This window comes from Marmota flaviventris, chromosome 2 (genome assembly GCF_047511675.1).
Source record: "Marmota flaviventris isolate mMarFla1 chromosome 2, mMarFla1.hap1, whole genome shotgun sequence".
In the NCBI taxonomy this organism is placed as follows: Eukaryota; Metazoa; Chordata; class Mammalia; order Rodentia; family Sciuridae; genus Marmota; species Marmota flaviventris.
Genome location: NC_092499.1, coordinates 143,158,705 through 143,175,030, shown reverse-complemented (window position 1 = coordinate 143,175,030; position 16,326 = coordinate 143,158,705). Strand labels below are relative to the sequence as shown.

General features: G+C 37.4%; 1 protein-coding gene across 2 annotated transcripts in view; it reads right to left on the bottom strand.

Moving 5' to 3' along the window:
* Chd2 (chromodomain helicase DNA binding protein 2) overlaps positions 1-16,326 on the bottom strand; it is a 183,212-nt gene that overhangs the window by 73,747 nt on the left and 93,139 nt on the right. For both annotated transcript variants that reach the window (XM_071608653.1, XM_027956129.3), the window contains exons 31-36: positions 15,887-16,009; positions 13,976-14,104; positions 12,916-13,056; positions 10,679-10,813; positions 3,438-3,616; positions 1,209-1,308 (exon numbers count right to left, since the gene is read on the bottom strand). In XM_071608653.1, coding sequence (XP_071464754.1) covers positions 1,209-1,308; positions 3,438-3,616; positions 10,679-10,813; positions 12,916-13,056; positions 13,976-14,104; positions 15,887-16,009 — 807 coding nt within the window. The remainder of the gene's footprint in view (positions 1-1,208; positions 1,309-3,437; positions 3,617-10,678; positions 10,814-12,915; positions 13,057-13,975; positions 14,105-15,886; positions 16,010-16,326) is intronic.

The window sequence follows — 16,326 nt, the reverse complement described above, 5'->3', positions numbered from 1 at the left end:
TGTATGTGGTGCTGAGGATCGAACCCAGGCCGCACGCATGCCAGGCGAGCGCGCTACCGCTTGAGCCACATCCCCAGCCCCAGACCCTTATTTTAATTTTCACTCTAGCCTAAAGGCCTTTCCTAACTACTTTACTCCTTTTCATGGGACCTTTTACAAAGTCAGACTTTGTGTAAGATTTAGATTAACACTCAGCAATATTAGTATATGCAAATACATTAGTATACTACAGCTATATCATACTCTTCCATATAAAATTAAATACAAAGTAATTGAGGTTATTACTTTATAGGCCAATGGAGTGCTGGACAGAGTCTAAGTTCAACAAATATTTCTGAATACCTACCCTGTGCTAGCCACAATTTCATGCACTGAGAGACATAACAGTGAATGAAAGAGAGAAAATAACTTCTGCTTTCACAGAGCTCACACATGAGTGGATGTATTTCAAATGTTCAGAGACTGGAAGATTTGGGTAGGAGGGTCCACATGGCAAATCAGTAGATTTGCAAACAGGCATATCTATACAAGAAGTACTAACACTGCAGCAAGAACCAAAACACTTTTGCACCTGTCCTGCTACTCCAAACAAAGGGAGGCAACTTTTGGGGCACGTTCTCACATCCATGTCTTGAAAGTGACCAGTTGGGATGTGTCTACATATAAAAGCTGGAAGGACACAACTACATAGTCCAGAAAAGAAAAACAAAGTTATTTTCTGCTCACAATCTTGCTACCTATTAGAAGATAGCTTTATAAGCCACCATAAGTCATGTGCATGTGGAAGAAGAAAAGGCCTGGTGAATAAATTATTCCAGGATATGAAAACACAGGGTAATGAATCCCTGTCGCAATTTTAAAAGATGGTTTGGCTTCAGTGCATTGGCTATTTTACCCAATAAACAGCAGTGTTACTGTTTGACTACTAGAGGAGTAAATTGAGAAACTAACCAGCTAATACAGTCAAAGAGCATACTGTTTGAAAAAGAAGGGGCTATAGGCTACACACTTTGTGACCTGTGGTAGATTTCATCACCATCCTTGGACCTTCAAGGATAAAGCAAGGGCAAAAAAACTAACAATTTACAGGTACCACGAACAACCCACTAGTCTATGACCACCCCCCAGGTAAAAACAATCATTAGGAATTTTTCTATGGAACTTATTTTTATTTGTTTGAATAAATTAGGATGAAATTTGCATTTTACCTCCTCCTCTTGAGATCTTTTCTTATGAGCCATCTTGTATAACTTGTGTAACTTTCGAGCATCAAATTCTGTAAACTTGGAAACAAAAATCCATAGATTCCTGAAAAACAATAGTCCTGGTAAATTATAGAATTAAATAAATAGAATTTAAACTCATTAGAATACTCTGCAAATGTAAAAAAGTTACAAAAATATTCTCTCAGTCTTTATATCAATAATGTATCTTTATATGCTTCTACCAAAAGATTTTGACTGAGGGATCCTAGACCAAGGAGTCTATCAATAGAGTATAAACCCTGTAATTTATATCCATGGCATCTATGACTGCAGTCCTTTAAGTTTTCCTCCATCTTCCCCACTTTCTGAACACTGTCAATCATGCATCTTCACTACCATCGCCCATGAGGACCTTCATTCAGTTGGTTGTCTCTGTGTTGCCTTTCTTTTCTCCTAATCATCATCACTAAGGCCTATCATTTCTTCCTTTAAACTATCAGTGACTCCTTCCCTCCAATCCCATTACACTCACCTTAGCATGGCGTTACTACACATGCTACGGTAATATGATAAAATCTGCGTTTAGGAAGAGAGATACAGGTAATAACAGTGAATGGGGAAAAGACACAGGCTTTTAAGCTTTGTAATGGGCAAAACACTCATAAAGGTTCCTAATTAGTAAACTTCCTGCATGGGGTAAAAAGCCATTCACCTTAATTTCTAAGGCCCCTTATAAAGAGTATCAGTTTTAACAAGTTACCTATAAACTCTATAAAACATCTCCCAGTCACCTCACTGCCTTACTTTCAAGCTTTTCCTGAAGCCAAAGAATTCTGTTCATTTAAACAATTCCATTTGGCTTGCATATAAGCAGCTCAAATGTACGTAACTACCTGTCTCTCAGAAGACCTCCCTACTCAACTTCCCACCTTCTTTAAGCACTTCCTTCTCACAACTTCTATATTTTAGTTTTTATCACTTTATGATAAAGACTCTTAGAAGTCTTACCTTGTACTACTTTGAACTCTTTAACAAAAATGACTTTCCTATGAACTACAGCTAGCAAAGATCACAGTGTCTGAGATATTTAACACAGCCGATCCAAGTGCACAGTATGAAGCCTAACTTCAGGGATCCATGCACTAGGATAACTCTTGCTATTCTAATTAGGTTTAAAAAAAAAAAAAAAGTTACTAACAGTGTTAAGGGCATAATAAATAATAATTCAGATATCAAACATGCTGAGCATCCCTAATCTGAAAATCCCAAACTTTGAGTGCTCAGCTGATGTCACAAGTAGAAAATTCTACATCAGACCTCATGTGATGGGTCATAGTCAAAACACAGGTGTACTAAAAATATTATATAAAATTACCTTCAGGCAATGTGCAAGGTATATATGAAACATAAATGAATTTTGTTTAGACTTGATTCCCATGCGCAAATCAAGTAATTATGTATGTAGGAATACTACAAAATCTGAAACCTCTCTGGCTCCAAACATCTCAGATGAGACACTTCAACCTGTTTGTAAAGCGCTAGATCAACTATATCAACCCAAGCTACTACTAGAGTTCTTTAATTATTAAAAAAAAGGAGTTAAGAACAGAGAATTGACATTTCTTGTGGTCTTAACCTTTGTTTTGTCTCATGTGTTAGCACAGAACCAGCCAATTAGTTGTAGTAGATATAATATTATCTGAATGTTTGAGTATCAACCTGAGATGAGTAGAACACTTACACTAGATGGTCTTTCTATCCCTTATAGGTTTTTGTACTAGCAACTAAACTCAGGGGTGCTCTACCACTGAACCACATCCCCAACCCTTTTTATTTTATTTTTTTTATTTTGAGGTAGAATCTCACTAAGCTGCTACAATCCTCCTGTCTCAGCCTCTCAGGTTGCTGGGATTACAGGCATGCTCCCACCACACTATATTTCCTTACAGGTTTAAAGAGAATCTTTATTATGAGACTAGGCCAGCAAACCTAATGTGATTGTTTTTTTCTTACAAATTACATTAACATCTTGCCCCTTTCTAAAGGTTGGTCTTAGTAGAAAGGCCTATTTGATGAAAACGAAGTTGTTGAAGTCTTAAGGCATGTTGCCAACAGATGAATTCTGTTAGGAAAACATTTTTCAGAGTTGGCATCCAACTGTATTAAACAAAAACAGAACCCCCACACAGTCATCAAATCAAACTGGGCAGATGCCAAGGCAAGGTTGGTTACCTCCTCCACAGTTTGATGTGCTCCTGGTCTGAGTAGGCTTTAAGGCACTCGGCTATCCGGTCTCCAATTTTGAGCAGGCAATTTCGGGTGTGTTCAAGCTGTTCTTGAACGTTGAGCCCCTTGTCGGGTTTGTCCAGCTGCTTCAGTGCCTTTTTCACTGGCCTCATCCTCTCCTTACACTGGAATAGGCCAGAAGAGTAGAGACATAAGCTATCTGCAAAAAGTCTTGCCCTTTGCTTACTGTGCCCTAACTTTCCACATCAGAGAAAACACAGCCCACCATCATGCCCTATAATCACTAAAGAAGGAGTAAATAACTAGGTCAATAGAATGAAACAAGCATAAACATAGAGATGGAAACCCTGAGGTGCAAATGCCAGCACCATCACTTATGTGGTAACATTTTACACCTTGTTGTTTTCTTATCTGCAAAAGTGTCAGTATAATGCTTCACAGGACCATTATGAAAATCAAACAAGAATACTACAGACCTAACTTGGAAAATCTCCTACCATAAACTATCCAAAAAAGCAGGATAAAATATATATAAATTCTTTAGGCTTAAAATATAGTAATTAGATGGGCTTCCAGATAAAGATGATAAACTAAACACAAGAAATATTTTTTCTCCTCCCTTCCTTATCTCACATAAAGATCTTTTTAAGTTGTCTTAATTTAAAAGAGATAAGCACATAAAGAAAGGGGAAATAAGAAGGAAAACAATAGCAACAAAATAATGGCAGTATGGAAAATGATGTAATAGGCCTGAGAAAGTGAAATCCTAAGCTAGCAATGCAGTCAGTATAGAAACAACCTGCTCTGGACTGTAAAATTCCCCCCAAAGGCCAGTGTCTCTGGGGTAGTGATGAGGGATAAAATAAGGACTGGTTTAAAAAACTGCATATGAAATAACAAATACCCAGATCCATAATTAACATCACCCAGCTCTTACTGCCTACTCAGTATCAGACATAGAAGGATTATTTTCTAAAGAGAACAAAAGAAAGGCCTCTATGCTAGCTATGCAGGCATACTTGAGGAGCGAGGGCACCACGGTGACAACTGGATTAAATGAACACATGTATACAACAAGAGCCACTAGCCAGTATTCTGATTTTGGACCAGTCAGATCAGGATTTTTTTAACAAAATTTAACTACCCCCAGGAAGTACCAGAAGATGCTGACTCTGGTTCACTGGAGGCTTCCCAGTGGAAACAGCCAGGCTGGATTACCCTACAGCAAAAGCTCTCAAAGTCCTACTCACAGATCCAGAGTTTCCAATCAGATGTTTAGTTCCCTACTCTTGCCAATACATTTGAAAAATGTTTCTACCATAAAGAATAAAAAACAAAGTATGAAAACATTCAGAGAACCATAAGAGGGGAAAAGATCTTGGAAAGAAAATATGAAAAGATAAATGAGAAACTCAATAGAAAAAAGGATAAAGTTGAGAAAATATACCAGAAAGTAAAAACCAGAAATGAAAAATTTAAAAGGACAAAATTAGACTCTAATCTCCAGAGTCTGATATCCCAAAAATAAGGACCTCAATAAATCTAAAACTAAAAACAGAAACCAAAGTTATCACAAAACAATTCAAGAAAATTTCTCAGAATTGTAGGACGCTGAGTATCTAGCACAGTGAACTAGGCACTATTATAAAATAGTTTCATAATGAGGAAAATCCTACAAATTTCCATCACTTTTCAAGATGGTGGAATAGAGCAGGTTGCTTTCCAGGTCATAAAACCAAGAAGTAGATAGGAAGCTTCTACAGCAAGGTGGATCAACAAAAATGGGGCGGTGGGGTCGGGGGCCGCTTTACTGGAGTTTAATAGTGGACCTTCAAAGCAGACTGGGAACTACGAAAGTTGGATATAATAAAATAAGGAAGAAATCCCCAGTGCCACAGCTCATAAGATAGCCATAGGCACCACCAAGAGCAGTACCCCCACAAGCAAATTGGAGGGATAAGGGAATTAAAGGAACCTGTATTTTTAGAAGGCCTGTGGCATGTATGGGTACCAAGAGTTTACAGATGAAACACACTGCCTTATGCTGCACAATATCCTTGTGTGAGAAAGAAGCCAAATTTCTCTCAACTGTGTGAGATGGACAGAGGAAGAAACCATTCTGCAGCCACAGGGTGGTGGGGCCAGGAGCTGAGAGAGCAGATTCCTGGCAAACCCAAGTTTGTGCCGAAATACAGGCCTCACAAACCCATACAGCAAGACATAGGGTATGCCTAAGTGAACAGGAAAAAATCAAACTTGGAGACAGGTTTACGCAGGGGACAACTGGTCATGGAAACCCACCCAGCATTTCCATTCCCCTCCAATCCAGCTGCTTGCAGGACCAGCTGGGACAGCCCCACCTGGCCCAGAATTAGAAAGGGCAGAGACGGGAGAGGTTGGATTTGGAGATTGAACCCAGGAAACATGGTATTCCTAGAGTCCGCAGGTAACCTAGTGGACTAAGAATTGGCTTCACCACCACGTGAGTGGAACCCAGGGGAGAGCCCTGGGGTGCATTCTTCCAGCATTGACTGTCAATTGCTGGGCCCAGGAGGTGCTCCAGACCAACTGGCATTGAGCAAAGAGCCTGGAACCTGACTAAACCTAAACCCTACCTCTAGGAGTTCTACCCATGGGATTACCTCTCACTCTCGAGCAACACCACCCTGAGGGTGGAGCAAGCATCATACTGCAGATGACCCCACTTACCACTACTGAGAAGGGAAGCTAAAAGTCTTTTTAATTCTAAAGGAAACAATTCTTAACTTTTCATTGAGATTTTTTTCTTCTTATTTTCTTTCTCTGTTTATTGTGACCTTAATGGTTCACAGACATTTATACACATCCATATTTGTTTGTTTTTCTCGTTTTTAGCATTTTTGAAGCCACTTATTTTCCATGGATCAGATTTTTTAGTACTAAGATGTTTGATTAGTATATTTCAGCTTTGTATTCATTTATTTTTAAATTTTTAAAATTTTTACATTTATCTGTTTCCCTTTTCTTTCTCTTTTCTTCTACTAATATCTAATCTGTTGTTCTTTCCCTCTTCCTTGATTTTTTACTTCTATCTTCTCTCCTCCTCCCTTATAATCATCACATCCTACATCACTTCTGTTCTCAACCCTATCCATCATCCAAAACTATAAACCCTTTTGCAAACTTAGTGTTTTTATTGTAGGCAATAACTAATCATATCATTTCCACTTGTTGTGATAATTAACACTGTAAATGTCATAGCAGGAACTATTTGGTTTAATGCTGTATATTGTTTGCATTGGTGGTTGTTATTATTTGTCTCCCCCTAACCAGTCACATACTGGAAACCTTCAGAGACACTATAAATCTACATGGTAGAAACTCTACTGCCTCCGATTCATACTGTTAGATGGGGAGACAACACAAACAACATGGAAACGCAAGGGAACAAATCACCCCAAACCAACCAAGATACTTCAACAGAATCTATTGATACCACAGTGAAAGAAATGTCAGAGAAGGGAGTGTAGGATGTTCACAGTAAACCTGATCTGTATGGTAAAGATTGATGTAAGGAGTGAAATCAGAGATAAAATACAGGAAGTGAAAGATACTTCAATAAAGAGAGATTCTGAAAATAAAATCAAGCAGAAATCCTCAAAATTAACAAATCAATAAACCAAATTGAAAACGCTGGCAAGGATAGGGGGAAGAAGGTAGATTCATACATTGCTAGTGGGACTGCAAACTGGCACAACCACTATGGAAAGCAGTATGGAGATTCCTCAGAAAATTTGGAATGGAACTATCATTTTACCCAGTTATCCTACTCCTCTGCATATACCCAAAATCAACATACTATAGTGACACGGCCACATCAATGTTTATAGCAGCTCAATTCATAATAGCTAAACTATGGAAACAACCTAGGTGCCCTTCAAAGATTAATGGGTAAAGAAAATGTGGTATATATACACAATGGAATATTACTCAGCGTTAAAGAATGAAATCTTGGCAACTGCCAGTAAATGGATGTAACTGGAGAGTATCATGCTAAGTGAAATAAGCCAATACAGAAGAACAAAAGGCCCAATGTTCTTTCTGATATGTGGATGCTAACACACAATAAGGGTGGGAGGAATAGATTTCATGGGATTAGACAAAAAGAAATTAAGGGAAGAGGCGGGGATGGGAGTAGGAAAGATAGAATGAATCGGACATAACTTTCCTATGTTCATATATGAATGAATTCACAACCAGTGTAACTTCACATTACATACAATCATGAGAACAGGAAGTTATATTCCATGCGTGTATAATATGTCAAAATATATGCTACTGTCATGTACAAACTAAGAGAATAAGAAAAAGTTTTAAATAAAATAGTTTTGGGGCCTAAGGAGTGTGTCTCAATGGTAAAGCACTTGCCTAGCATGTATGAGGCTCTGGATTTGATCCCCCAGCACCACAAAGAAAAAGAAAAGGTTAAAAAAGGAAGAGAGGGGGAAGACACCAAAAACTGGGAGACACTTGTAAATAACTGCGATATTCAAGACTATATAAAGGATTCTCACAGAATAAAATCAGACAAATTACCCACAAGAGGCAAAGGATATAAACAGGCAATTCACACAAATGTGAATGTCAAATAAATATAAAAATATAAATGTTAAAATACACCCCCAATCAATATTTCACAGCTCTCAGAATGGCAAAAATTATAATCAGAAATTGTCAACTATTTCTGAGAGCAGGGAAGCAATTGCAACTTAAATTCACCATAAGAAACCTCTACAATTGTTTTGAAGAATAATTCAATCATATTGAATAAAGGAGCAGACATACATGCCCAAAGAGTGACCTAACATTTCTACTCCAGCCACACAGTCCAGAGAAGTTTCATATCTGTGTACAAAAAAAATTTGTAATAATTTCACTGCAGCCTTGTTTGTGATAGTTAACATCTGGAAAAACCCCAATGTTCATCAATAGCAGAAGAAATGAACTTTGGAAGTCATAAAATACAGTAACATGAAGCACTTAAATCAGAACCATAATGATCAACATGGTTAAATCTCAAAAGTATGAGACAGTAAAAGCAAATTACAGGATACACACAGTGCATCGTAAGCTTTCAAACATGGAAAGCAATATTATATTTTGTTTACTGGTATACAGGAGGCTGAATGGTACAGTTGTTAAGGACCCAAGCTCTCCTGCCAAACTGCCTGGGTCAAAACTCTATTTTCCTGTCTTGGCTGCATGGCATAGGATATGTTACTCAACTCCATTCATCTAATTCTTTAATATGTAAAATGGATATGGAACCTACCTTACAGACTTTTGTGGAAAATTTACAAATAAAGAACTCTAATAGTACCTGGCTGTTTATGTGTTACAGTCTTTACAGACATTAAGTTGTAAAATTCTAAAACCACACATAAGCCTAATTATCAAATTCAAGAACCATGCACACTTCTAGGAGGGAGGAAAAAGCATGGGTTTCGAGTGAGGAATACCAAGGGATTCCACTTTGAGTCTTAAAATGTATCTGACAACACTTCACTGAAGCTATAAGAATGTCTACACTCCTGAAATTTTTCTGTATTTTTAAAATATTTCATAATATAAAACCAAGATTAAATGAGACTATGTATAAGAACATTTTAAATTTCATTTATTTCTCCTTTAGAGATATGATCTCGCTATGTTAACCAGGCTGACCTTGAACTCCTGGGCTAAAGCAAGACATCCACCTCAGTCTGCCAGGTAGCTGGGACCATGGTTACATATTACTATGCCTGGCTTATAAAAACATTTTCTAAAATGGTACTATATAAGCATGATATTATTTTTATTTATAAACAATGGACTAAAGAAAAACTAGGAAACAGAGCAGAGAGCTGGGTATATAATGAATTCATTAATTTACTTATTTTTTATTGATATACTTCTAGCATCTAAGTGGATTTTAAATAATACATATGCTTGCCCCCAGAGAGCTCAGAGGCAGAAAAGAGAATTAAGAAAACTGAGATAACTACAAAAATCATATGCATGTATGCAGGTAGGTTTTAGAGAATACAGAGAAGAGGTCAAAACACAGAGAAGACTACCTCACAGGATGGAGTCAACATTCCATTCTTTGCTGCCACAGAATTTGGAGTATTTCCAAATTCAGAAAAAGACTACCTTTTCTTTTAGCCTAAATAAGCTGTTAAGTGAACTGTGACTTGTGGAAGTTTGGACAGAGGAGACCACAGATGGGGAAGTGGTAACTGAGGATTTGCAGCATGATGAAATCTACGCATGCAACTCTACCAACAGTTGAAGGGCCCCTGAAGACACACTGATCTTATCCCAATCCCATGCCAGCCTGATCTGTGTACTCTCTGCCCATCACCTTCCTCACCTATTATGAGGAAATGGAGCCATATTTCCTAGGTAATGTGTTAAATCTTAGCACCACAACATGGAAACAAGTAAAGACAGCACATTCACCACTGCTCTATATACTAAACAGGACCCTCCCTCCAGCATCAGCTGGACTTGCTCTTACGACTGTGGCTGCAGAGGCCTCTGTCACCCGCTCAGTGCATCCTATGGAATCCTGCTACATGACCTTTGAGCATGCCATTGCCTAGACTTGGCATGTCCTTCTTTCCCCTCCTCTCCAATTACCCATCACACTTCTTTCAGAACCTAATTCGAACATATCTTCCTTAAGCCTTCTGACATCTCTTGACTAGTTAAGTCTCCTTCTCACAGGATCTTCACATTATCTAATCTCTCTCATTCCCGGCCCCATTTCAGCAATGCTAGCATCATTCATGTAGTTATCTATTGCCTTGACTCAAATACAAAGTCTACAAGAATAGAAACAATTACCTATTCAATATGGTAACCTATAGTTGGTACAGGAGAACATTCAATAAATGCTAGTTTAGTGAGCATTTCTGTTTCCCAGATGCCTGAGGGTCCTCAAAGACTTTCCAACTGGGAGCACAAGACATGAAATCTTAGACTTATTCCTCAGTAGAGAACAAGAACAAGTTAAAAAAAAAAAAAACTAATCTCTTCATGCCAACCTGGTTCAGAACACAGTCTTCAGACATCAAAAGCAGTGTGTTTCCAAAATAACACACCAATGTTTATATCAACTGAAGCTCTGTGGCTGCGCCTATAAAGGGCAGAGCCACAGCAAGCACTGTGGTCACACACCAGCATCCCTCAATTTCAGCACTTACAATACTGAAGGTCTCCTGGTCCAGATCATCATCCTCATCCTCTCCAATGGGGACAGGTTCACTTCCTGCTGTAATATGGACTGGACCCTGAGATCGCTTTGATTTACTTGAAGATTTGGCTTCACCACCTTTAGGCTTTAAAAAAAAAAAAAAAAAAAAGAGTTACAAGGAATCATTGTCATTTGTACAATCCTGCCTTGCAATGTGGACTTCTTATCTGTAGTGGGTGACTACAACAGTGTCACTTTATACCAACTTATAAGATTAATAGCTCAATCATACATTATTTCCATGCCTGACTCTAAAAGCACTTAATTGTAACTTCAATTTCATCAATGCTATATTTGGTGCTCTATTCCCTCATCCAGAAAATGCACAAAAATGTCATCAAGAGATTAAGACTATAAACTGATAGAACTCTTCCTGAGTATCATATAGCAATTTTTATTAACAGCTTACTCTTTGATGTAGGAATGTGTATTCTGAAATCTACATGAATCAACATGGATAAATCTCAAAATTACATACAACAAAATATTACAGAAGGACATATATACATATATATATATATATATATATATATATATATATATATATATATATATATTATATACCCCCACTTTAGAATAAAGGTTATAAGGAAAATAGGAAAGGAAAAGTAATACAATCAGGAGAAGCTATAAGGACAGCAGCTTCAGTAGTAACTAATAAGTAGTAACTAATAAGTTCAGTAAGTGAACTAATGAATACAAAACATTAACCAAAAACAAAGCCACTTCAAATAAACATGAAAAAATTGTCAACAATAGTTATGAGAGCAGTAGACAATAGATGTTTGCTAAACTATTCTTGTATTTCTTTTTATTTAATATATATATATATATTTTTAGTTGTAGTTGGACATAATACCTTTATTTATTTTTATATGGTGCTGAGGATCAAACCCAGGCCCTCGAACGTGCTAGGCGAACGCTCTACTCCTTAGCCACAATCCCAGCCCCCTGTTCTTGTATTTCTATTGTTGAAATATTTCATTTTTTTAAAAAAAAGAATGACTTAGCCAGGCACCTGCCTTGTTTAGCAAGACCCTTAGGAACTTAGCGATACACTGTCTCAAAAAGGACTGGGGATGTAGCTCATCCTGGAAATACACCTGGAATAAATCTCCAAAATAAATAAATTTGAATGTCTTTCTGTGGACAAATGCAGACATATTTGTCAGAGTATGATTTATACTGTTTAAATTGGAAAGCAGCCAGGCATGGAGAAGAATGCCTGTAATCCCAGATACTTAGAAGGCTGAGATTAGAGGATCACAAATTCAAGGCCAGCCTGGACAAATTATAAAATAAAAAGGACTGGGGTCGTAGCTCAATGGTAAAGGTCCCCAGTTCAATTCCCAGTACTGCCAAAAAAAAGCAATTTCAACATGGGAGATTTGAATTGCTTCCAATAAGTTATAGCTAAACAAAATTCTCTCTACCTATTAAACATTCTTTTTAACACTTGTTTATTCAATGAAAAGCTGCTTACTGCTAAGCAGAAAGAAAAGGCTACTCAAATGGTCTGAACTAATTTTTATTCTATTTTTGTACTTATGTGCATAAGAGAAAAGTTTCAAAGGTACCACTGGGTGGTAGAATAGAGGTGTTAATTTTGTGTTTTAGCAATGATAAGTGAGTAATTATAATTGTTCTTTAAGAAGTCAGCAAGCATACATCCAATACTGTACTAATCCTGTGGTTTGGAATGAACTTCAAAAAGGTCCCAACATGAAGATTTTATAGCAAGGTTTTCTATCCGTGTCTACTGCAAAAATTCTTGCTATTTGTTCCAAATCCTAAACTCTCCAAATTTCCAAATCCATTTGTGAATTGTGCTCTTCTAATATGAATCTAAGAACATGTTTCAAGCAGTTACCTGTTCATGCAAATTCTCTCACTTGTCCTATCTCACCTCAAACATCCCCCTCCCCCAAAACATGTATAAAAGATCAAGTAAAGGCCTTGTATATTAAAGAATATCCTGAACTTGTGCGTGTACACATGCACACACATACACGCACAAACACCCCTCTGCAAGGATTGGTGCAAGCATACCTCTGACAGCCCCATCTTTTTTCTTGAATATACTCATAAAAAGAGAGTCCAGTGCCCTCAAACTCCATTCCATTTCTAGATCTAAAAATAAATTTCAGAGGCTCTGGGTATCTCCAATAAGCAGAATGGCATCATTACCTTCTCTTTCTTATCTTTTGACTTCTTCCTTTCTTTGTCCCCTTCTTTGTCTTTCCTAGAACTCATTTGCTTCTCCTTGTTCTCTTTGTTCTCTTTCTTCTTCTGTTTTTTCTTCATTGGACTTTTTTCTAAGCCATCATCCTAGGAAACAAATAGGGCTATGAACTTTTGCCTTCAACTTTATATCTACTTGTTTACTTCCTCGAGAAAGCAGCACTGCTCTCAGTGATTCATCACTGTGCTTAAACCTAAAAGCTTGTTTTCAATCACAGAGCTTTAAAGCACTCATTTGCACAATTCTCAATTCTCTAGTAATGACCAGTGCAGGCAGATCCTCTTTATTTAAATCATCTTATGTAATTCTCATAACAACTCTTTGAGATAGGTATTATCAGCTGCAGGTGTAGCTCAGTGGTCAAGCATTTTCCTAGCACACATGAGGTACTGAGTTCGAATCCCAGCAGTGTTTTGGAGTCATTATCATTCCCATTCCATAGACAGAAAAAAACTGAGAATTAAAGAAAGTAAAGAGATTGTATACCTGTCTAGTCAGCTAGTAATTGATAAAGTTCTAATATCTGAATTCACATATGCAGACTCAAATCCATGCTAATTCCTATAATCTCAAAGTATTACACTCTAAGAGCAACCAAATAAAATCCAATAAAGTTGTCACTCATGGAAATAATACTGAATAATACTAATTTACTAACTGGCAGACTTTGGGCCAAACCAGACTCACAAGGTTTTGTTTGCACATACAATTGACTTTATAGTACATGCCCCTTTATATAAGCCTGGGCTTTCTTTCAATATTAGTATTGGAATATTGCCCAATTACCCAAATGAGGCTAAGTACCAATTGCCATTTATTTATTATTAAAATATTCATGGTTCCACACATTAGTTCTATCAGTTATGAATTTGCAACTACATTCTTCTCCAATAGATTAAGCAAAATATATATACATAAATCTACATGTAAACGATTTTATACCAGTTGGCACAATATAGACCTAAAAGAATAATAATAACCCTCAAATAAAATCTACCCTTATACCTTTACTTCTCCTTCCTCTGATGGATTATCTGAGTGTCTAGGAGATGAAAACTCAAGTCCATGCTCATCTTTCAACCTCGGTGCTTTGTTTTCCTTTTTTACTCGAGGCTTCCGCTTTTTTAATTTGGCCTGGGGAAAAAAAAGAAAATAATGATAAAATTACAAATCAAGTCCTTCAAATGCATGACAAATAACATTTGATCCTTTGAAGCAGTAGTAGCTACATAATTAAAACAAGAAAGAGTCCAACTAATTTTACCTCGAAACAAAACAAAATATAAAACCCTGTAGGGAGAATACATATCCCATACTATATAAAGACATCCATATTCCTTGAACCTATTGACTCAACTTTTTTGGAATTTGTCCTAAAGATAGAATTTTTGCCAAAAAGGGCAGGCAGTACCTTATATACAAAAATAGAAATAAAAATAACATATTATGGTCAGGGATGGGGTTCAGTGCTACGACACTTGTCTAACATGCATAAGGCCCTGGGTTCAAACTCCAGTACCACTAATAATGATAATAATAAAAATAAAAATATTAAAGATAACAATATTAACAATAAAAATCCTAGAAACAAAGTACTTTATTAGCAGGGTGCAATGGTGCAAAATCATAATCCCTGTGACCCAGGAGGCTGAGGCAAGAGGATCACAAATTCGAAGCCAGCCTCATCAACTTAGTAAGGCCTAAGTAACTTAACAAGACCCTGTCTCAAAAAATAAAAAGAGTTGAAGATGTAGATCAGAGGTTAAATACCCATGGATTCAATCCCCAATCCCAAAATAATAACAACCAAAAAAAAAAATACACAAAAGTATTTTATCTAAAAATAAGAAAAAGGTTAAAATATTTATCCACTCAAATGATACAGAAATCTAAAACACCTCTATCTAAAATCTAAAACATAATAATATTACACATTCACTATATTACATAGTATCTGCAGAATGATATGCTATATTATTATACTATTGCCTGAAAAGGGTAATTTTGGGGGGAATGAGGTGGTGCTAGGGATTGAACTCAGGAGCACTCAACCACTGAGCCACAACCCCAGCCCTATTTTGTTTTTTAATTAGAGACAAGGTCTCACTGAGTTGCTTAGTGCCTCGCTTTTGCTTAGGCTAGCTTTGAACTCACAATCCTCCTGTCTCACCTCCCAAGCTGCTGGGATTACAGGCATGCACCACCATGCCCAGCAAGAACAAGGTATAATTTTTTTCTACAATTTGTTTTATTTATAATACAAGGAAACTAACACAAGTGGCATATCTATAAAAGAGCACTTAAGAAACATGCACACACACAGACTGTAGTAGAGGATGTAACTTATATTATCTCATAACTATGATTCCCCATCTTTCTAGGCCTGAACTGAAATGGTAAGCTGGGAAAATAAAGGAAGATAAAGTTCAGATAAATTCATTAGCAGCTCAGTTGGTATTTTTCAATTAGCTAGTAAGATACTCATAACTGAAGTTCAGTTTTTTATATTAACTGTGGATTCCAACTGTCCATTTTACTCCTGGGATCCATTATTACAAGTAGCCCAATTAGATACAATAGACAATCCTTATGTTCCCAAACTGAGGAAGCAGAAAAAGGGAATAGTTAACAGTACGTCTGAACTAGTGGCACTGAGGACTGTGAGGATTAATGATTCAGTATTTGAAGAGAATGGGTTTGTAAGAAAATTGCCAAGATGTTACAGTCAATTATTAAATGCATATTTCTATTATTACCAACCAAACCATAATCATGGAACCTCAAAAGCAGTATTTGATCATGGAAAGGTAATGTTCTGTGCAGGGCCCGGAAAGGATATTTCTTTTCCTACCTAAATCTGTGGGGTTGGAGCCTTGGAACCCTGAAAAACACCCAGCTGACAATGCACTCACTCACCTCTTCCCCGCCTGTCACAGCCCCCTTCTTCTCCAGACCCTTCCTGAGCAGCTTCAGCAAGTAATCCGCTCGAGTCTGTAGCTGCTTCCCCTGAGGCTTTTTATCTGTCTCCACAGGCAGAATCTTCAACAGGAAAGGAAGAGAAGCACCCGCCACCACCCATAACCGGTTAGTAAATGAGGATAAACAGGTAACAAAGAACTCAGCACAGTTCTTTCCCTCCCCAACCACCCAAAACATAGATAAAGCCTCAGATCCTATCTCATGTCCATGGCTCCCAGTCACTGAAAATCCCTTATGAGCCGTTCTCATTTTACAAAATGGGATGGAGAAATCCAGCTCTCCCACTGGCTCCTACCTGTGCTGTTAACAGGGTAGAACAACTCAGGTAGGAGGGGCTTGTGGCTTCATCTGCTAGAGCATCCCAGCCGTCGTGGATT